Here is a 21,539-nt window from a genome sequence, read left to right as displayed (position 1 = left end):
GTGTAACGTCTTAGATAAAGCCCCATCTTGTTCTGGATGTTGTCAGCAGCTGCCAAGCCTGGCTCCATATATCCTAGTATCCCTATAGGGCTCACACCTGCATCATCTGACTGACGCCCCACTGAGTAGCATGGAGTTGCCCTTAGACACTAATCTACAGTCAGTTTAGTGTTTCACCCCTAATGGGTCACATTAGGATTGGGGGAGGTCCTAGATCTGTGACTACAGGCAACCTCCACCCAGAACCCACTTTGTACCTCTCCGTGCTCTGTATTGCCATCTAGTGTTGGAATCGGCAGTGCTGTAGATTAATCTGATGGGTTGAGGTGGCTTTAATGCTTTGGAGTATGACAACCTGAGTGCATCAGGGTTGAAACTTCTTCAGTGCATCAGGACTGGCCAATCCTAATGGATTGAGTAAACCATGTTAAAAGCTGCTGCATGAACAGGATATATTGCATTTCAGGGGGATTTGTGTTTATCAGTATAACATATTGCCTTGTGGTTATGTTGTGTGTGTGTGTGTGTGTGTGTGTGTGTGTGTGTGTGTGTGTGTGCGGTTACTGCCATGTGTGTGTTGGGTATGTTACAGGTAAAGCGTTCCTGCGTGCTCGTCAGATGAATGTTGACATCGCCACCTGGGTCCGCCTATTGAGGAACGCCATCCCTTCTGGAAACAACATTCCCAGCTACACCCCACACACACACTCACGCTCACATTCTGGGTAAGGTGCACTTTCAGTACTGTACACACACAAAGAGATACCCTTTCTCACACCTCTTTAATACTTCAGACAGCAAGTACAACATATACTGTACATGGGGAAAATGTTGACTGCTATTTCTGTGTGTGTCGCAGGGAGATCTCAGTGGAGAAGCTGACTCTGGGGAGCGACTCTCCTCCGAGGCCTGACATCAGGGGAGACGTTGTTGACACACCTCACCTGGTGAGAAAAAGAGAAGGGAGGGATGAGGGAGGGATGGGAGGAAGCAGCAGTGGAGTGATAGCCATCTGATAGCCATCTCTGTAGTATCACATTCCCTTTGGCCATTCCCTCCAGACAGCCTTTGGCTAGAAAACAGTGGTCCAGTCATATTGGACTATTAGCCTAGGATGAATCTGGAGCTAGACAGAGCAGGGCCTGGGAGGGAGGAGAGGAGAGAGGGAACAATAAGAAGGGAAAGAGAGAAATCCACACTAATTAGAACAAATTGGATCGAGGGAGCTTTAATTCGATCAAAGCCCAATCTGTGTTAGATTCCCAGTGTGTAAAACACGATTGGCATGAGAGGGCAGAGAGAGAGGGACAGAGGGAGTGAGGGAGGGAGAGGTAGAGGGGGAAGACCTGGGTAACAGATGGTGTGGTCAGCGGGGCTGGGGGATTACTGGATTAATTACTCTGGTTTTTTAGATAACTAATTAACAGTAACGAGGGAACGAGGAAGAGAGGAGAGGAGGAGGGGATTGAGCAGCCAGCCAGCCAGCAGGGAACTGGCTACTAATAATGAGGAGGGTCAGAATTACTGTTGGCCTGTCATTCTCTCTATCTATCCCTCTCGCCTCTTTATATCTCTCTCTCTCTCTCTGTCTCTCTTTTTCTCTCACTCTCTGGAACAGCCTGTGATCGAGCCCTTCTCCCCTCCGGACCTTGCCCAAGAGCGGCCAACCAGAACCCTATCCACGAGTTCCCTGCGCAGGTACAGCACCATGCAGAGTTGGCCCAGTGTGTCCTCACACACACACCTGAGTACATCCTCTCACAATATGGCCCCCACAGTATGATGCTGGAGAAACACACCCACTCGCAATATGGCCACCTGACCTCACCTCCTCCATAACACGTTACTGTAGCCAGGCAGACATATATCACCGCAACATGCTTTCTATAGAAGTGCTAGGTAGGCACAAAACATCAGATAATACTGCATCCTATTCCTTCAACTAGCAAATGACCATTCAACATGAGTAAAGGCTATTTCAGTGATTGATCATTATTATGTTCTTTGTGTCCTGATATTAGACAGAGCAAAGGCCCTCTGTGTCTGGAGGACTTCAAGCTGATCGCTGTGCTGGGCAGGGGACACTTTGGCAAGGTATGTGTCCTCACATCTTTAATATCCTCCCTGTGTTAGGACGTTCTCTATCCAGAGGATTTAGAGATTTAGATGAACCCATGGTGTTTTCCAGGTGTTGTTGTCAGAGTACAAGAGGACAGGCAGTGTGTACGCTATCAAAGCCCTGAAGAAGGGAGACATTGTGGCGCGGGACGAAGTGGACAGGTATGGATCAACACTAGAATGCAACACAGGCCAAGACAGAACACAGGCAACACAGGCCTACTATATCATGCCTCTCTCAGACATTATATGACCTCCATCATGGTGAAAATACTACGACTGGATTGTCTAGTTTTATATATGCCACAAAATTATTGTCAACACAAAAGTGATCACCAACAAACCATGGCAAACATATACACTGTTTACATGCTGTACTTGACATTACACAATTGTCTCTCTTTCCTGTTGTCTTCTGAGTCCATCATTCTCTCCTTCTCCTCTCCTCAGTCTGATGTGTGAGAAGCGTATTTTTGAGACGGTGAACAGCTCCCACCACCCCTTCCTGGTCAACCTGTTTGCATGTTTCCAGACCCCAGAACACGTGTGCTTCGTCATGGAGTACACGGCTGGGGGCGACCTCATGATGCACATCCACGCAGACGTCTTTACAGAGCCCCGAGCCGTGTGGGTACCGCTGTGTTTTTGTGTGTATTTGTGTGTGTACTGTGTTCTACTGTATGTGTAACGGAACATGGGGGAGGAGCAGGCATGCTTTGAGTTATGTGTATTTGTGTTCATATGGTTGTATACTGTATGCGTACTCATATCCACCCACAGTCTGCTGTTACTGTCGTGTGTGTGTCCTGACTATTTGTGTGTGCGTCTGTCTGTTTGTCTGTCTGTCCTGAAGGTTCTACGCAGCCTGTGTGGTTTTGGGCCTGCAGTTTCTTCATGACCACAAGATTGTGTACCGGTGAGTACTCTGGGTAGACATGAAACACAGAACACATGAAAGACAGATACCCTCTCATCCTCCTACCCCTTCATCCTCAGAGTACTCATCCATTTTGAATGAATCTTCATCCCTCCTCCTCAGGGACCTTAAACTCGATAACTTGTTGCTGGATACACAGGGCTATGTGAAGATAGCAGACTTCGGGCTCTGTAAAGAGGGTATGTTCTCTATAACTTATTCATCATGTCTCCAGAGCTCTGTAAGGATGGAAGATCATAGCGGTTGTAGTTTGGAGTACTTTTTTATTGAAGCCTCTTTTTGCTACTGTGCTCATGTTTTTCGATATTTCTGACTCAGTTTGTCTCTCTCTCTCTCTTTCCTCTCTCTGTTTTTCTCTCACAACAACCTCTCTCTCACTGCTTCTCTTTCCTTCCCTTCTTCTCATTCCTGATCTCGCTCTACCTCCCCAGGGATGGGCTATGGGGACAGGACCAGTACGTTCTGTGGTACTCCTGAGTTCCTGGCTCCAGAGGTTCTGACAGACACCTCCTACACCAGGGCAGTTGACTGGTGGGGCCTGGGAGTACTGGTGTATGAGATGCTGGTGGGAGAGGTAAGAGACTTGACTCTAAAAACCACTTCAGAGAATTATATAAATATGACTCCATACATATTTAGCCATATTATTTAGACATGCTCCGTAACTTTGGCGACTACTTAAGTATTTGGGCTAGATGTGTCAATGTGTAGTTCATACATAATTAATTAGCAGAATTACTGTCTAACCTCAATTAGCCACGAAATCCCTAGTTTGAAAGCGACAGTTTTTCTGGAAGCTGTGCTGCACCATTTTCCCTCACGTGGGCCAGCCCCCTAGCAATTCGAGTTCGACCAATGAGCTTCAGCCCCTCGCCATATGAGTGACAGCTAGCAATATGCACATGATGCACCTACAGCAGAGCGAGAGAGAGATCAATGACGTAGTATGCAGTTTTCGGGGACCACTTTTGGACGCTACTTTCAGAACTACTGGCTAAAAAGTATACAAAAGTACCGGAGGATCCCTTTAATGGGCTAAGCCCTCACCTTTAAAATAATATATACTTTAAGCCAGTAATATATACTTTAAGCCTTTATGGTAATACAGCACTTTAGTCTATATTACATAAAGTGATGTGGTTTTGAGCCATATGTTACATAAACAAGTATAGTGTAACGACTCACTAGGCATGGCTGATAGGATGTCAATGATGAGGAACCATGACAGAAGTCCAACACGCAGGGGCACAGCTTAAGCCAGGCTGGCATATTTATTCAAAATAAAAGGTTCACAAAGATTGTTCTCAAACTGTAACTGAAACCCCCCCCTCCCAAAAAAAGTTTTTAAAAAACTCCCACACAGAGCTTAACTGAACTTAGACTACTACCCAGTTTACCAGCTTCACAATGTCCATGGGCTTCGAACAAATGTCTGTAGAGCTCTTCTCGTGCTGAACTGAACCAGCACCTTATACAGTGGGGGAAAAAAGTATTTAGTCAGCCACCAATTGTGCAAGTTCTCCCACTTAAAAAGATGAGAGAGGCCTGTAATTTTCATCATAGGTACACGTCAACTATGACAGACAAATCGAGAATTTTTTTTCCAGAAAATCACATTGTAGGATTTTTAATAAATGTATTTGCAAATTATGGTGGAAAATAAGTATTTGGTCACCTACAAACAAGCACGATTTCTGGCTCTTACAGACCTGTAACTTCTTCTTTAAGAGGCTCCTCTGTCCTCCACTCGTTACCTGTATTAATGGCACCTGTTTGAACTTGTTATCAGTATAAAAGACACCTGTCCACAACCTCAAACAGTCACACTCCAAACTCCACTATGGCCAAGACCAAAGAGCTGTCAAAGGACACCAGAAACAAAATTGTAGACCTGCACCAGGCTGGGAAGACTGAATCTGCAATAGGTAAGCAGCTTGGTTTGAAGAAATCAACTGTGGGAGCAATTATTAGGAAATGAAAGACATACAAGACCACTGATAATCTCCCTCGATCTGGGGCTCCACGCAAGATCTCACCCCGTGGGGTCAAAATGATCACAAGAACGGTGAGCAAAAATCCCAGAACCACACGGGGGGACCTAGTGAATGACCTGCAGAGAGCTGGGACCAAAGTAACAAAGCCTACCATCAGTAACACACTACGCCGCCAGGGACTCAAATCCTGCAGTGCCAGACGTGTCCCCCTGCTTAAGCCAGTACATGTCCAGGCCCGTCTGAAGTTTGCTAGAGTGCATTTGGATGATCCAGAAGAGGATTGGGAGAATGTCATATGGTCAGATGAAACCAAAATAGAACTTTTTGGTAAAAACTCAACTCGTCGTGTTTGGAGGACAAAGAATGCTGAGTTGCATCCAAAGAACACCATACCTACTGTGAAGCATGGGGGTGGAAACATCATGCTTTGGGGCTGTTTTTCTACAAAGGGACCAGGACGACTGATCTGTGTAAAGGAAAGAATGAATGGGGTATGTATCGTGAGATTTTGAGTGAAAACCTCCTTCCATCAGCAAGGGTATTGAAGATGAAACGTGGCTGGGTCTTTCAGCATGACAATGATCCCAAACACACCGCCCGGGCAACGAAGGAGTGGCTTTGTAAGAAGCATTTCAAGGTCCTGGAGTGGCCTAGCCAGTCTCCAGATCTCAACCCCATAGAACATCTTTGGAGGGAGTTGAAAGTCCGTGTTGCCCAGGGACAGCCCCAAAACATCACTGCTCTAGAGGAGATCTGCATGGAGGAATGGGCCAAAATACCAGCAACAGTGTGTGAAAACCTTGTGAAGACTTACAGAAAACGTTTGACCTGTGTCATTGCCAACAAAGGGTATATAACAAAGTATTGAGAAACTTCTGTTATTGACCAAATACTTATTTTCCACCATAATTTGCAAATAAATTCATTAAAAATCCTACAATGTGATTTTCTGGATTTTTTTTCTCATTTTGTCTGTCATAGTTGACGTGTACCTATGATGAAAATTACAGGCCTCTCTCATCTTTTTAAGTGGGAGAACTTGCACAATTGGTGGCTGACTAAATACTTTTTTTACCCACTGTATGCCCCAGGTGTATTGCAGCCTAACAAGGCTTAGTGGCTTCAGGTGTGGGGCGTAGCACTACAGCATAGCTTGCTGCAGCCTAAAAATGCTGGTTGTGGGGCATGGCTGACACTCCAAACAGTGGCATTCCCCGGCCACCACAATAGGTTAAATGGGTGGCTGTGAGCGTGACACTGTGACCTATGTGTGTGTCAGTCTCCATTCCCAGGTGATGATGAAGAGGAGGTGTTTGACAGCATAGTGAATGACGAGGTGCGCTACCCTCGCTTCCTCTCCACAGAGGCCATCGGCATCATGAGACGGGTAAGCTCCTCCCCCAACACTCACATCCCACCAATCACCAGTGGAGCAAGAGAGAATCACATTGATTGATGTGGTCAGTCTGGTCACTGTAAAGGTGGAGCCATGTTGCTTTTAGTTTTCAGTCAGTGGGTTTTCTGTGAAAGTGTTTCTGATGTATTTTCAGCTGTTTGCCATCTGTGTGTGTTTCTAGCTATTGTTTGGTCTGTGCTGTGAGTTGCTATGTCTGGGTTGAGGTGTTTGTTGTTTTCTTTTGCCAGTTGTTGAGGAGGAACCCTGAGCGGCGCCTAGGATCTGGTGAGAAAGATGCCGATGACGTCAAGAAACAGCCTTTCTTCAGGGTGAGTTGCTCTCTCTCTCTCTCTCTCCCTCAGACACAGACACACACGTCATTAGGTAACATTCTTGTTATGTAATCAATGAGCATGTTAAATAGTTTCAGCATCTGCTCCAACTCTATTTGGTACTATAACGTTAGGGGTTGCTGTTTTTAGTTGCATGAGCTGCCCAACAAGCATAGATGATTCAATTCACCTGGATTCTTTGAACCAATCCGGTCTCTCTGTTCCCCCTCTCAGGGTGTGGACTGGGAAGCGCTGCTGCAGAGGCGGCTCCCGCCCCCGTTTGTCCCCAACATCGGGGGGAGGGAGGACGTCAGCAACTTTGACGAGGAGTTCACCGCCGAGCCCCCCGCTCTCACGCCACCCCGTGAACGCCGCACCCTCTCCCGCAAGGACCAGGACTGCTTCAAAGACTTTGACTACGTCTCTGACCTCTGCTAAGGGTCAAGGTCAAACTCTCCCTTTAGACTGTGAGTGGAGCTGACGAGGGACTCTACACTGTGAGAGGGATGTTACCAGGAGAGGCTTACTGCTGTTCTGTCCTGTCTGAACCTTGAAGAGGCAGAAGAAAGTTACGGGAGGATGTGAATACGTGCTGCGCAGATACATTGTAAGGGATCTACTGACCTTTAATGGATTTCTGGAGTGACTTTTATAGTGGGCAGGATGATACATGAAGATAATCCGGATGATGTAACGCTCAGTGGATGAGTGCTGATGGGGCACAGTGTCTGTGCAGCATAGCAACACTGGAACTGAGTGAAGTCTATTTCCCTAAAGAATGAATGGAGCCCACTTACAAGATGAAAAGGATCTTCTCTGCAGACGATACAGTTGGTGCAGGGATCATCAGATATGATTAATCTCAAATGGACCTCTCTCTATTGCCTCTCTGCCTGCTATCTCTCCTCACCCTTTATCGTTTGAGGCTGCTTACTGTTTCTGTGTGTAAGTTCTGATCCTGCCTCAGTCTATTCCCATTGCTGTCATCTAAAGTCCTGCACCTCTCATAAATGACCACAGGTGGGAGCCATAGAAAAGGTCAAAAGTGTTCCAGAGAAATTGAGAAGATGACCAAGTGGGGTGCAGACTCAGTGTATGACGAATGTCAAGGGATGCTAGTGAGGGTGGAAGGAGGAGGGTTGAGGTGTTTTTCTGTGTGTGTTTGTGCTGGGTCACCACCATGTCATGTTACCCCTCGTCTTCAAATGGGATACTCCTCTACTCTCCCCGCTCGGTACGTCAATTAGTTTTATCTTCAATCATTTAGAATTATTTTTCAAATTGTTTTCTGTGATTTTAGTTTCATTCTGGTGTTTGATTTGTCAGTCATGCCGATGTTATGTCTGGAACTGTGACTTAGTAAAAATGTGAACCCAATGGACTGACTCACAGCTTTGTGACTCTTCAGCCCAATTGTCACGAGTTGCAAAGCCAGAACCCAGAAGCAGACCAGGACAAGGTAAGTTGAAACGAAGGTGAGTGTTTATTTACAAATTCAAGAGTGATGCTGAATAATCCAGGGAACAGAGCGGGCGGCGTTGATTTGTTGTTGGGGGTGCAGTGGTTGATCCCATCATGGCTCGGCAGCCGCCGACCACCAGGCAGAGGTTGGATGAAGGTTCCGGACGAGTGACTGCAGATGGAACAAAACGGAGGTAAGTCAACAACAAACCAACAAGGTGCAAAAACAACAAAACTACCGCTAGAAGCTCTAAGACTGATACTCTGGTAAACCTACTGTTCATGGCTAACGATCCGGCAGGGAATGGATGTTAGGCCAGAGCCTAAGAAGGGTGATGATCAGGACCAGGTGTGCAGATTGCTGATGGGATGCAGGTGCGGAAATCAAGAGAGCTCCCCGGAGCGTTCCAGAACCCTCGGGAAACTGGAGATCCCGAGCAGAAAAACTAGTCCACAGACAGGACCCGACTCAGACTGCCGGGATCGTTACAGTACCCCCCTCCGACGAACGCCACCGGGCGGACTCCCCGGAGCGCCAGGATGGAGGCGGTAGAAGTCACGGATGAGGTCAGCATCTAGGATCTGTCGCCGCGGAATCCAACTCCTCTCTTCGGGACCATACCCCTCCCAGTCCACGAGATACTGGAAACCCCGGCCCCGCCGTCTGGAATCCATGATGCGTCGCACCGTGTAGGCAGGACCACCTCCGATCATCCGAGGAGGAGGAGGAGGAGGCGGAGGAGGCAACAGAGGACTGAGGAAAACAGGCTTGAGGCAGGAGACATGAAAGGTGGGATGGACTCTGAGCGTCCTCGGGAGTTTGAGTCGAACTGCCACCGGATTGATCACCTTCTCCACCACAAACGGACCAATGAACTTGGTAACAACTTCCTAGACTCAGTCCGTAAAGGAAGATCCCGTGTGGCCAACCAGACCCTATCTCCGATGGTGTAGGTGGGAGCGGGGATCCGGCGACGATTCGCCTGGAGCTGATACCGGTCCGAAACTCTAAGGAGTGCCCTTCTGGCCCGATGCCAGGTCCGGTGGCAACGACTGAATATGGGCCTGAACAGAAGGCACTGAGAGCTCCTTCTCCTGAGAAGGGAACAAGGGAGGTTGGTAGCCATACAGGCACTGGAAGGGAGACATCCCAGTGGCAGATGTAGGGAGAGTATTGTGGGCATACTCAACCCAAGGCAACTGAGAGGCCCAGGAGGTGGGGTTGGAAGAGGCCAGGCAGCGTAGCGTGGATTCCATCTTCTGGTTGGCTCTCTCCGCCTGACCATTAGATTGGGGGTGAAAACCAGATGTGAGACTGACTGTAGCTCCAATGGCCAAACAGAAGGACTTCCAGACAGCAGAGGTAAACTGAGGGCCACGGTCGGAAACGATATCACTGGGCAACCCGTGGACCCTGAAAACCTCCCTAACCAGGATCTCGGACGTCTCCGAGGCAGAGGGAAGCTTGGCAATTGGCACAAAGTGGGCGAACTTGCTGAATCTGTCCACGATAGTCAGAACGACCGTGTTCCCCTCAGAAGCGGGCAACCCAGTGACAAAGTCCAGGGCCAGATGCGACCATGGTCGCCGGGGAATAGGAAGGGGGGTGAAGTAGTCCAGAGCTGGGCCGATTGGTACTCTTATTCTGCGCACACACTGGACAGGCAGCAACATAACCCCGAGTATCCTCGGCCATGGCAGGCCACCAAAAGCGTCTGCGAAGAAACGCCATCGTCCGAGCCACGCCAGGGTGACAAGCCATCTTGCTGGCGTGGGACCATTTGAGGACCGCAGGACGAACCGACTCAGGCACAAACAACCGACCGGGTGGACCGTTACCGGGACCGGGCTGCGTCCGAAGAGCCGCCATCACCTCCTCCTCAATCTTCCACCTAACAGCTCCCACGACGCAGTTCCGGGGGAGAATTGTCTCGGTCTTGGACCCACTCTCCTCCGTCTTGGAGAACATCCGAGACAAGGCGTCCGCCTTGCCGTTCTTAGATCCAGGTCGGAACGTCAGGGAAAAATTGAATCGTCCGAAAAACAACGACCACCTGGCCTGACGGGAGTTGAGACGTCTAGCCGATTGCACGTAAGCAAGATTCTTGTGGTCAGTCCAGACAATAAACGGTTGCTCCGCCCCCTCCAACCAGTGGCGCCACTCCTCCAAGGCAAGTTTCACCGCGAGAAGCTCCCGGTTACCCACATCGTAATTCCTCTCCGCAGGCGAAAGGCGACGAGAGTAGTAGGCGCAGGGATGGAGTTTACTGTCCGTGGAGCATCGCTGCGACAGGATGGCGCCAACTCCCACATCAGACGCGTCCACTTCAACGACGAACTGACGGGCCGTTTCCGGTTGAGAGAGAATCGGTGCGTTGGTGAATCGCCTCTTCAAATCCAGAAACGCTCGATCCGCCTCCGGATTCCACTTGAAGCTCCTGATACTGGAAGTCAAGGCAGTTAACGGAGCGGCCACACGGCTGTAATCCCGGATGAATCTGCGGTAGAAATTCGCAAACCCCAAAAATCTCTGGAGCTGCAATCTCGTACCGGGCTGGGCCCATTCCAGAACCGCTCTAACCTTCTCCTGGTCCATCCTAATCTCTCCCCTGGAGATGATGTACCCGAGAAAGGATGTCGTGTGGGCGTGAAACTTCGCACTTCTCGGCCTTCACGAACAGGCGATTCTCCAACAATCGCTGCAGAACCTGCCGGACATGCTGGACGTGGTCGGAAGGTTCCTTCGAGAAGATCAGAATGTCATCCAGGTAAACAAACACAAAGAGACCGATCATATCTCTCAGGACGTCGTTCACCATACTCTGGAATACCGCTGGAGCATTGGTCAGTCCAAACGGCATCACCTGATACTCGAAGTGACCCATCGGTGTATTGAAACCCGTCAACCACTCGTCTCCCTCTCTGATCCGGACCATGTGATACGCATTGCGTAGGTCTAGCTTGGTGAACACCGTAGCACTCTGTCACGAGTTGCAAAGCCAGAACCCAGAAGCAGACCAGGACAAGGTAAGTTGAAACGAAGGTGAGTGTTTATTTACAAATTCAAGAGTGATGCTGAATAATCCAGGGAACAGAGCGGGCGGCGTTGATTTGTTGTTGGGGGTGCAGTGGTTGATCCCATCATGGCTCGGCAGCCGCCGACCACCAGGCAGAGGTTGGATGAAGGTTCCGGACGAGTGACTGCAGATGGAACAAAACGGAGGTAAGTCAACAACAAACCAACAAGGTGCAAAAACAACAAAACTACCGCTAGAAGCTCTAAGACTGATACTCTGGTAAACCTACTGTTCATGGCTAACGATCCGGCAGGGAATGGATGTTAGGCCAGAGCCTAAGAAGGGTGATGATCAGGACCAGGTGTGCAGATTGCTGATGGGATGCAGGTGCGGAAATCAAGAGACCTCCCCGGAGCGTTCCAGAACCCTCGGGAAACTGGAGATCCCGAGCAGAAAAACTAGTCCACAGACAGGACCCGACTCAGACTGCCGGGATCGTTACACCAATAACCATTCAGCCAGCTACATTAGCATGAACTCTTTTAACTTATTTTTTCAATATGATGATATAAAACCTACAAAATGAGGACGGTAGTGTAGACTGTTCATGGATTGTCTCACACAATCCAAACTACTAGAACTAAAGTTGTTTGTCATCCAGGATTGTCTGAACTCCTTTTAAAGCAATGTTAATGGCTGCCATTACGTTCATTATGCTGAGTAATAGGAGAACAGAGCAGAGTGTGCTGCATGTCACCAGACACCATTAGCAGCGGGTAGACCATGAAGACACTATCATTCTTAATGGGCCAAACACGTCTACAGCAGGGCCTTTTCCATCGTGTGTGTGTTCTCTCCAGGTCAGGAACACTGTGTCATTTGGAGTCTCTCTGCTGTAGATTCACATAAACAATGAATGACTAGGCTTAAGGTCAACATAATGCAATATAATAAAATAGTCAGCATAGCCGTCAGCATAGCCCAGCGTGTTGTGCCTTCACAGAGCAATAGTTACAGCAGTGCTCAGTGATCTCAGGGGGCTGGAACTATGTCTGGAACAGAGAGTACCAGCAAGAAAGTAGACAAAGACGGTGACACAGTGGGCCACCAGTGCAGCTAGGTAGAGATGGTGACGCATGGCAAAGAAAGAGGAGAGACACTCTAGCACCCTGAGGAGAACAGAGCTGGGTCTGATACTGTACAGCAGGAGAGGATGTGGTCCCATTGTTATTATTCAATGTGCTAATGACAATACTGTGCCCTGGAGAAGAGGAACAGAGGAATGAAAGACAGAGGAATGTGTCAGATTATCACTTTGATGCAGAAGAGGAAAATAACAGAACAGGGAACATAATTGTAGAGAAAAAAAGGGAGACAAGATGTGAAGGAGGGAGTGGGGTTAGATGAGGAGAGATGAACGTGTTGATCTGTGTGTGGAGAGGGCAGGGTGTTCCTGGAACACACTGCTCTCCTCCTTCGTTCTCTCCCTCTTTCCCTCACTCCTTCCTTGCCTCCCATCTTCACTGGAGCCTAGTTTAAAAGGAGACACTGCAGTTTCCTTTTTTCCTACACTTTTGTGGTCAAAGCAGAAAGGAACAGAGACCAACAATAAGTGCATTCTTGTCATTGTTAGAACCAGGTTGGATGTTCGAATGTGGAAAATGTCACCGATCCAGAAGATATGATAAACGCACTGACAAACAGATGTAGATAAAAGCATCAGGTTGCTGCACATCAATGTCACCAACTTGGCCTGCTGAAGGCTTTACAGCTCAAATGCCCTCGCTGGATGTTCTTTAGTCTGTTTATCAACTCTGATCTCTTTATCTAAGAAACCAGGATTGATAAGTGGTTGTTGGAGCAATAGTGGGCCTTTAACCAGCAGCGGTGCGTAGAGCGACTAATGCATGTAATTATAGATATCTTCCATGGCTCGGTCTGCCACAGAGGCCCACTCACATTAACCTGGTGACCATCCTCATACACTTTGTCTGCATTTCCATTTGGCTCTTTCCTGGTTGTCTCAACATCTCTGCGCTGTGTTCATTAGTGGTAAAGCAAAAAATGTGTTTTGTGGTGTTCTCACTCACTCACTGACTCACTCTCTCGCACACACACACAAACACACACACACGAGCGCACAAATACTCGGCATGGGATAAACAGCCACTCATTACCAAAGATGAGCTTTTAGTGGAGAATGCTGATTTGGGATTGGACAATCTGGCCTGTATCCACGGAGGTAATGGCGCTCCATTATATCTGGACTCTGTCAAGACTGGTTAACTCTGTCCACTTTTCAGAAACCACCCACACACAAAGTCACCAAAATTGCACTTTTGAGTAGTTTTGGGCCAAAAGCGTCAATCCAAAAGTCCAGAAGTCCACAAAGTACAAGTAGACCTACACACACAGTAAATCAAGGAGAGTTTAAATGTAGAATTAAATTGACTACTGAAGTTATCTTAACCCTCAACAGAGTGATACACTCCCTGGAGTTAGTGCTGATAACTGGAGTTAATTGGGATTGAGTATCTTTAACTCCATTAAGAGTAACCAGAGACAGGGAGTTAAAACTATGGAGCATCCGCAGATGTGGGAGGGGCGTCATTGTCATATTTCTCAGCATACATGTTGCAGGTTGATTTTTTAAAATTGTTTCAATATGTTTTTTCACATGTACATTTATTGTTTTTTTATCTAATGCTAGTCAATGATATGTAACATACATTATCCTAAACTAATCTGTAAATGGTTTGGTTTATTACAACCGTTACTGAGAAGGCTGTTTCAGTTTATATGATGTAGGTAATACCTAACAACAGTAGGCTCCTCCCTGCTCTGACATGCATTCTGAATGTAAGTTGTTGGTGATGTAAAGTTGCTGGACATCCTCTCTCTTAATTGGATACCAATAGAGATTGAATGTCACATTGCAAGCCACCATAATATGACATGTTAAGAAATATGTAAATGAGACTTTACACCCTTATACCTCAAATGGGACCATATAAACTCCAAAATAGTGTTGTTAGACTACATAGGAGAATTAACTCTTGCGATTATATTAAGTGTAAACATTAATCTAAATAATTAACTCTAGAATACTGAACAACACTGCAGTGAGTAACAAAAGTTATTTTCAATTAATACTGTACGGAGTGAAACGCAATGAAGCAGAGTTAAATATCAACACTAAACAACCCTGAAAAAAGAACTCTATTGCCAGAGTACGTTTTACTCAGGAGCATTACACCCAGGTACTTGTACGAACTAAGCTGTGCTATGTTAGCATTGTGGACAACCACAGGCACATGGTTGCCGACAGATTTAGGGTCAAACACCATCTCCTCCGTTTTCTTTACATTGAGGATAAAATGGTGCTCATCACACCACTTGACAAACCTTTGAATTTCTGACCTGTACACAGTAGTATCAGCATCTTTATACATGAGACCAAGGATGGTGTTATCATCAGAAAACTTGACAATATATATCAGGATTACTGCTAGTGCATTAATTTGTGTACAGTATGAATAAGATGGGTGAACTCACACAACCCTGCGGGGCCCCTGTGCTAATGTCTCTATCCTCAGAGAGGGTACTGTTAACACTAACCTGCTGAGTACGGCTAGTCAGGAATGAGTGGTACCACCTTATGGTACAGGGGTTAACACCCATCTGCTTTAACTGGCTGAGTAGGACATGTGGCTGTATCGTGTTAAACGCTGAACTTAAATCAATAAATAACAGTCTAGCATAGGCCTCTGGGTTTTCCAGATGCTTAACAATGAGATGCACTATGGTGTTGATTGCATCATCAGTCCCACGACTTTGCTTATAAGCAAATTGATAAGGATCTAACACAGGGTTTACATCTGAACGGAGCTCGCACACCATTTTCAAAACATTTCATTACGATGGAGGTCAGAACAACAGGTCTATTGTCATTATTTTATTTTGGAAAAGGCTTTTTGGGGACTGGAGTGATAATGGCCTTTTCCTACAGAGATGGGACAGTGTGGGAGTCTACGGACCTCTGAAAGATGGGGCACCAAGCCGGAGTAAGTTCCTCTGCACATGTTTTAGAAGAAAAGCAGAGATTGCCATCAGGACCTGTTGCCTTATTCATACAGGTGACCTTGAAGACTCTAGTGACAACTATAGGGTTGATTTCCAACCTATGAACACAATAATCAATAACAATGGAGCCAATCACATTATCACACTCAACAGAGACGTCATGTACATGGCTTTGGTCAGCTCATCTGGTGTGTGCAAGGATTTCTTTTGCAGTGTTCATGTTGGTGATTGTTGTCATCAACTCCCACAGTGTTTTGGAGTTCACTGTAAGGAACTTTTATCCCATTGATTCCATGTGTTGTTTCCTTGTCTCTCTGAGCATGTTGTTGGTTCTTGTTTTTGAATGGTTGCCTCTTGCGGTTGACCCAGTCCTTTACCTCCTTTGTGATGTACGGGGTGTTGTTTGGGTATGCCTTTATTGTCTTTTTGGGTATCAGAGTCAACACAGAAATTGATGTAGTCTGTGACAACCTGTACTGACTTGTACATGTCTAACTCTTGAAAAATGTCCCAATCTGTACACAGAAAACATCCCTTAGGTGATTCTATGCTGTCCTCATTCCAGACATTCACAGATTTCACAAGGGGTTTACTGCTCTTGAAACCTGTACGGTAGGTGGGAATGAGCTGGACAGTGTTGTGATCAGAGTTAGACAGGGGTGGTTTGGCTCTAGCTGTGTAAAGGTAAAGGAGATGGAGGATGTACTGTGAGAGCACCAAGTGAACAGAGAACCTCAGACTAAATTAGCCTGCACGAAAAGGACGGCTATGGAAGGAAAAATATGTTTTCTATTCATAGAAAGGTGGAAATTAAAGAAGGCCTGACTGAGACTCAAAAGTGAGTTCGTTAGGACGAAAACAAGTAAGCAATGGTGATGTTTTTCATCCACCTAAAAACCTGTAAGATGAAAGCACTACACTCTTAGAAAAAAGGGTTCCAAAATGGTTTTCGGCCGTCCCCACAGGATAACCCTTTTTGGTTCCAGGTATAACCCTTTTTGGTTTCAGGTACAACCCTTTTGGGTTCCATGTAGAACCCTCTGTGGAAAGGGTTCTATATGGAACCTAAAAGGGTTCTTCAAAGGGTTATCCTATCGGGACAGCCGAAGAACCCTTTTAGATTCTAGATAGCACCTAGTGTATGGTCACATAAATTGCAGCCAAGGCTGGAATTTTCATTTCATTTCAGTGGCCATACTTCTTTTGATAGATAGATTGCATGTCTGCTCATTTAACCCTCAAGCTACCAACATAATATTTTACATACATTGTTTACCAACCAAGAAGAAACTATTGGAAAAAACATAAATCACAGCAAAATATCATCTTATCCTAAGACGTGATAAATGTTATCTGAAATGAAAGATGGCTAGAATAGACTGTTATCTTTGCTAAATTACAGTTAATTAGCAGTACTGTCAAACAAATATATAAATTTTTCCTTTATATAGTGTGCAGCTTTTTCCAAAGTACAATCCACATTAGTACTAAAAAGCTAAATTACCATCATCTGATTATAGTTGTCACGGATTCAGCCGAGGCTGCTCCTCCTCCTTGCTCGGGCAGGCTTCGGCGTTCGTCGTCCCCGGAGTACTAGCTGCTGCCGATCGATGTTTCGGTGTTTGTCTTGTTTGGTCTTTATTGTTTACACCTGTTTCCCATTATGTTAGATTGTATTCCCTATATTTACCCCTGTCTCTCATTGGTACTTTGTGTGTTATTGTTTGTTGTCATTCCGGCAGTTCTGTATGTACGGGTCTTTGTGCTTTCCTCCCTGTTTGGAGGTTTGTTGTTTGTACGTTGATTTTACTGTGTTCAGTAAAAAACGTTGCCAGCCGCTCTGTGTCCTGCTTTTGACTTCGCTACCGCATACACGTCGCATGACAATAGTATCATTTAGTTTTCCGAATTTTAAAGTAAATATTAATTGTGTCATATTTATGTGGTAAAAACAACTGCCTTTTACAGGGGCAGTACACCAACATTTTAAATATACTTAATTTTATTGACAAAAAGGATTCAATTCACTTCAAAAAGTGATTCTGAGCGACAATGACCAAAAATATTGCGAAAAGCATGCCCACATCTTCTAAGTCACTACCAACCAAATGATGTAGCACCACAAATATCATTACAAGTTGCACATATAGAATATTGGAAGATATTATAGGAATTCTGGTATTTATATCACATTTTCAGTAGAATAAGTATTTTTCAGAGAATACATACCAATACAGCACTATGTGTACATTTAAAGGGAAGCTGGTTTATGTATTACAGTTTTAACAAGTATTCATACCACTGACAGACTTTTATCAGCTGTTTTGACAACAACTAAGCATGTACATGGTCATACCTAGTTATAACCAGTTATAACCATAGGCGAGTACTTAAGGTGCTCAATCTCTGCAGGTGATCTGTCAAACTTGGCACAAAATGGTTGAATCAAAGTTGTTTCCACGTCATTTCAACTCTCAAAAATCTATGTAATGACGTTGAATCAACGAAGAAAACTGATTGGATTTGAAAAAGGCATCAACATAAGGGCATTTCATATTTTTTCACCCAACTTTGAACCTACATCCAATGACATGCATAGTCACTTTACCCCTACCTACATGTACAAATTACCTCGACTAATCTGTACCCCGCACATTGACTCTGTACTGGTACCCCCTGTATATAGCCTCATTATTGTTATTTTATTGTTACTTCTTTTTTTTTTTTTTTACTTTAGTTTATTTAGTAAATATTTCCTTAACTCTATTTCTTGAACTGCATTGTTGGTTAAGGGCTTGTAAGTAAGCATTTCACGGTAAGGTCTACACCTGTTGTATTTGGTGCATGTGACAAATACAATTTCATTTGATTTGATTTGATGACATGGTGAAATTTTTTGTTGATTTCAGATTGAATTCACTTTAGTTGACAACTCAATCAAATGTAAATCTAAACTAGACGTGGAACTGACGTCTGTGCCAAGTGGGGTCTATCTGGTGATAAAGGTCCCACCCTCTGATGAGTACTATTGTTTGTACAGATGAACGTGGTACCTTCGGCATTTGATAATTGCTCCCAAGGATGGACCAGACTTGTGGAGGTCTACAATTTATTTTCTGAAGTCTTGGCTGATTTCTTTTGATTTTCCCATGATGTCAAGCAAAGAGGCACTGAGTTTGAAGGTAGGCCTTGAAATACATCCACGGGTACACCTCCAATTGACTCAAATGATGTCAATTAGCCTATCAGAAGCTTCTAAAGCCATGACGTCATTTTCTGGAATTTTCCAAGCTGTTTAAAGGCACAGTCAACTTAGTGTATGTAAACTTCTGACCCACTGGAATTGTGATACAGTGAATTATAAGTGAAATAATCTGTCTGTAAACAATTGTTGGAAGAATGACTTGTGTCGTGCACAAAGTAGATGTCCTAACTGACTTGCCAAAACTATAGTTTGTTAACAAGAAATGTGTGGAGTGGTTGAAAAACTAGTTGTAATGACTCCAACCTAAGTGTATGTAAACTTCCGACTTCAACTGTAGATTCAGAGCCTATCTGAGTTCTGTGTTGCAGTATACCATAGGCAGACTTTGTATACCTTTGGCAAATTTCTATATACAAAAAATAAGGTCATTTTGGTTTTAAACACAGTCATACGATGCGTGGTATAGAAAAGTTCAATGGGGAGTTAATTTTATATCTCTGCAGATGATATGTCTATCTGGTCAAAATCACAGATACAGGTCCAACTCCACCCTCTGGTGGTATGGTTAACTTTTAATTGTCTCCAGAGAAACCTAGATATAAATAAGGGTCCTATTTATCCAATTACTATTGGCAGAATTATATGTTTTTGGCTGGGGTAAGAATTATCCCAAATGACTTGAATTTTTAAATAGTCCATATTGATACAGAAACACTAAACAATTACTTAGATTTGTTAAGAACAAGTTCATTGACAAAGTCATGAAACATTTGAAGAATTGAATAAACAACCTTTGGGCTATGATAAAAAAATATGCCCCTGGGGTCAAAATGACCCCAGTCGGTAGCTTGAGAGTTAAAAGGCTGACCTATTCTCAGACCGGTCTGGGGAGAGTAGAGAGCAACTTTACCAAAGAAAAAGAACATTCAAAATTGTTGTCCACAGAACAAACATACTCATTTCCCCATGATACATTTAAATGTAGATTGACATTCCAATAAAATGCTGAGAAATATGAAATACTGTACTGGACAGCCTGGAAACAGGCAAAGAAGAATTAAAAATGTGTATTTAACACCATCATTACATTGAGTACTTTCTGAATACTTTCTAAACTTTCTCAATTTAGGTAGAAATCTGTGTACCCACACTTCAGAGCAATTATGTGTTAGCCTATTCCGTATTTTAAAAAAAGCCAACTTAACCAATTACTTAATCAGCATTATTCTGTGAGTTGGGTGGACTTCAGAAGGACAAGAAATTGAGCTAATGTGTGAACATTTGTTCACTCAACAATCTTTGCTCACAGTGAGCTGAATGTATAAAAACTTGTTGAGTCGAATGACAAATTCATGTTTGCCTTTGGAAGGTAACACTGTATGTTAGTTCAGCTATATGCCCAAACGTTGAGCAAACTCACAATCCTTTTGCAGCCTTACAATTGTACATTGAATCAACAAACTCTGCTCGAAGTGAGCTGAATTTGAACAAGCTTGTTGAGTAAAATTACAAATGTATGTTTGCTCAAAACAATTTCCCAGCATGCTCTATTGCAGGTTGATTTTCAGAATTGTTTGTTTCAATACATTACCATTTTTATATTTTAGTCATTTAGCAGATGCTCTTATCCAGAGCTACTTACAGTTAGTGAGTGCATACATTTTCATACTGGCCCCCCGTGGGAATCAAACCCACAACCCTGGCGTTGCAAGCACCATGCTCTACCAACTGAGCTACACGGGGCTACTGTGTTTTTGCATTGATTGGTTGATTAATCTTATGCTACACAAACATAAATAACATTTATTTTCCTAAACTAATCCAATCTGTTAGTAGTTGGACTTTTTGCACCCTGAGATGGCTGTTACTGAGATGGCTTTTCCAGTTTATATGATTTAGGTAGTCTCAATAATCAATCTTCCCTGCGCCTACCCTGGCCATCATTCTCAATGCAGATAGGGGGTAAATAAAAGTTCCAATTGTTGGATATCCTCACTCTGGCTGGATTCCAATAGGAATTACACATTAGTTTGCAAGCCAGAATGTGACTTGCAGGCTTAATGTGGCCTATAAACCAGTTGTTTCAGACCACTGCATTAGGATGTAACTAGGCCCTCAAACTAAGCCTTATGATATACAGTACCAGTCAAAAGTTTGGACACACCTACTCATTCAAGGGATTTTCTTAATTTTGTACTATTTTCTACATTGTAGAATAATAGTGAAGACATCAAAACCATGAAATAACACGTGTGGAATCATGTAGTAACCAAAAAAGTATTAAAAAAATCAAAATATATTTTATATTTTAGATTCTTCAAAGTAGCCACCCTTTGCCTTGATGGCAGCTTTGCACACTCTTGGCATTCTCTCAACCTGATTTACCTGGAATGATTTTCCAACAGTCTTGAAGGAGTTCCCACATATGCTGAGCACTTGTTGGCTGCTTTTCCTTCACTCTGCGGTCCAACTCATCCCAAACCATCTCAATTGGGTTGAGGTCGGGTGATTGTGGAGGCCAGGTCATCTGATGCAGCACTCCATCACACTCCTTCTTAGTCAAATAGCCCTTACACAGCCTGGAGGTCCTGTTGAAAAACAAATGATAGTCCCACTAAGCGCAAACCAGATAGGATGGCGTATCGCTGCAGAATGCTGTGGTAGCCATGCTGGTTAAGTGTGCCTTGAATTCTAAATAAATCACTGACAGTGTCACCAGCAAAGCACCCCCACACCATCACACCTCCTCCATGCTTCACAGTGGGAACCACACATGCGGAGATCATCCATTCACCTACTCTGCGTCTCACAAAGACACGGCGGTTGGAACCAAAAATCTCAAATTTGGACTCATCAAACCAAAGGACAGATTTCCACTGGTCTAATGTCCATTGCTTGTGTTTCTTGGCCCAAGCAAGTCTCTTCTTATTATTGGTGTCCTTTAGTAGTGGTTTCTTTGCAGCAATTCGACCATGAAGGCCTGATTCACACAGTCT

The 21,539-nt window shown here is 44.7% G+C and overlaps 1 protein-coding gene across 3 annotated transcripts in view; it reads left to right on the top strand.

The window, feature by feature from the left end:
- The window catches only part of LOC121551016 (serine/threonine-protein kinase N1-like), a 31,818-nt gene extending 23,664 nt beyond the window's left edge, over nt 1-8,154 (top strand). For all 3 annotated transcript variants that reach the window (XM_045212390.1, XM_045212388.1, XM_045212389.1), the window contains exons 12-23: nt 593-725; nt 860-947; nt 1,619-1,698; nt 2,022-2,094; nt 2,189-2,280; nt 2,569-2,745; nt 2,972-3,034; nt 3,158-3,234; nt 3,487-3,629; nt 6,329-6,436; nt 6,694-6,774; nt 7,012-8,154. In XM_045212390.1, the coding sequence (XP_045068325.1) occupies nt 593-725; nt 860-947; nt 1,619-1,698; nt 2,022-2,094; nt 2,189-2,280; nt 2,569-2,745; nt 2,972-3,034; nt 3,158-3,234; nt 3,487-3,629; nt 6,329-6,436; nt 6,694-6,774; nt 7,012-7,215 (1,319 nt within the window). In that variant the 3' untranslated portion in view covers nt 7,216-8,154. The remainder of the gene's footprint in view (nt 1-592; nt 726-859; nt 948-1,618; nt 1,699-2,021; nt 2,095-2,188; nt 2,281-2,568; nt 2,746-2,971; nt 3,035-3,157; nt 3,235-3,486; nt 3,630-6,328; nt 6,437-6,693; nt 6,775-7,011) is intronic.
- The last annotated feature ends 13,385 nt before the right edge of the window (nt 8,155-21,539 follow it).

Source organism: Coregonus clupeaformis, unplaced genomic scaffold, assembly GCF_020615455.1.
Source record: "Coregonus clupeaformis isolate EN_2021a unplaced genomic scaffold, ASM2061545v1 scaf0010, whole genome shotgun sequence".
NCBI classification, from domain to species: Eukaryota; Metazoa; Chordata; class Actinopteri; order Salmoniformes; family Salmonidae; genus Coregonus; species Coregonus clupeaformis.
The sequence above is the reverse complement of the archived record's forward strand: the minus strand, read 5'-3'. Positions and strand labels throughout refer to the sequence as shown.